At 37.1% G+C, this 1,822-nt stretch overlaps 1 protein-coding gene across 1 annotated transcript in view; it reads left to right on the plus strand.

The window, feature by feature from the left end:
• Positions 1–618: 618 nt before the first annotated feature.
• The window catches only part of syap1 (synapse associated protein 1), an 11,699-nt gene continuing 10,495 nt past the window's right edge, over positions 619–1,822 (plus strand). Inside the window, exon 1 of the mRNA XM_016503216.1 lies at positions 619–960. Coding sequence (XP_016358702.1) covers positions 840–960 — 121 coding nt within the window. The 5' untranslated portion in view covers positions 619–839. The remainder of the gene's footprint in view (positions 961–1,822) is intronic.

The following is a 1,822-nucleotide window of genomic DNA, read 5'->3' on the forward strand; positions in this document are numbered from 1 at the left end:
TATATGTGTGTGTACTGTGTAATATTTATTATGTATATATAAATACACACACATACAGTATATATTTAAGAAAAATATGTTTATATAATAAATATATTTCTATATGATATAAATTATATGAATATAAATATATACATGTAAATAGTTTCAAAATATATACTGTATGTGTGTGTATTATATATATATATATATATATACATAATAAATATACACAGCACACACACATATATTATGTAAACAAAAACGTGTATTTTGGATGCGATTAATCGCGATTAATCGTTACAGAAAAGCAAACATGTCACCAATCACTGTGTCAGTTAAAGTCAGTGTATGAGTACGTGGCCATGGAAATGTAATACCTTGCAACACAAAAGAGTATTTTCTGTAAGACACACCGGAGAGAATGGCGTTGAAAATATTCGCACAGAAACATTTCGAAGCTTTGAATCATTTGAACCGATTGCTTCGCAAAATGATTCAGTGTTTCGAAGCGGCGACGCCTGCTGGTCAGAACGGTGTAAGTGCAACGAAAACTCCGCCAAACATGCATAAAACAACACATTACAAACACTTGGAAATATTTAATGGAAAGCGTACATATTAAAAGCAATCAACAAATCATCTAACGGCAGCAGTGTCAGTGTGCCGTTCCTCCCGCGCTGCAGGGGGCGCTGCTGTGTGTTTGACGGCGGAAGCGCTCTGCTGCTGTTGCTGCTGTTGCTGCTGTTGTTGCTGTTGGTTGTTGATGTGGCTCATTGCGGATGCGAGTCATGGAGTAAAGTTCTCCTGATTAAAACCATCAGCGATCGTTAAATTCACCGCGTAGGCACGGGCAGACCATGTTTAAGGGCTGGAGCTCATGGATGGGCGCTGAGTCCGAGGATGAAGAGAAAACGGACAAACAGGAGAAAAACATCAACACAGAGACCGAAGAAACACAGCAGGCCGCAGGACTCAGCGGTGACAGATACACTGCATATCATCATATAATCACTAGATGTGGCCCTGGAGCACAAAACCAGTCATAAGAGAGGAAAAGCTGAATAAACAAGCTTTCCATTGATGTATGGTTTGTTAGGATAGGACAACATTTGGCTGAGATACAGCCAAAAAAATCTAAATATTGAGAAAATCATTTTTAAAGTTGTCCAAATGAAGTTCTTAGCAATGCATATTACTAATCAAAAATTAAGTTTTGATATATTTACGGTAGGAAATTTACAACATATCTTCATGGAACATGATCTTTACTTAATATCCTAATGATATGTTGTGATATTCTATGACTCATGCAATGTATTGTTGGCTATTGCTACAGATGCACCTGAAAGCTGCTTTTGTGCTGCAGGTCACTTATATATGAGCTGATAATATCATACACCAGGGTAAAGCTACGGTAGCTTTTGTGAGGGTTATGATAACTACATGATGTGATTGACAGATAGACATACACTGCTTTAACATGCTTTAGGACACGCATCATGAGAGTGGCATGTATTTACATGGTATATTAATCTACTTATAGTACATTGAAAAGTAACACTGAAAAGTAAGATTTTTAATGTGTTTTTTTTGGGACTGATTTTGCTGTATTTTTGATCAAATAAATGCAGAAGAGACTTCTTTAAAAAACATTTAAAAAGTGTGTGTGTGTGTGTGTGTGTGTGTGAGTGTGTGTTTGTGTTTGTGTGTGTTTGTGTTTGTGTGAGACTGTATGTGTTTGTGTGTGTGTGTTTGTGTGAGAGTGTGTGTGTTTGTGTGAGTGTGTGTGTGTTTGTGTGAGTGTGTGTGTGTGTGTGAGAGTGTGTGTGTGTGTGTGTGT

This window comes from Sinocyclocheilus anshuiensis, unplaced genomic scaffold (assembly GCF_001515605.1).
Source record: "Sinocyclocheilus anshuiensis isolate Anshui unplaced genomic scaffold, SAMN03320099.WGS_v1.1 scaffold1514, whole genome shotgun sequence".
NCBI lineage: Eukaryota > Metazoa > Chordata > Actinopteri > Cypriniformes > Cyprinidae > Sinocyclocheilus > Sinocyclocheilus anshuiensis.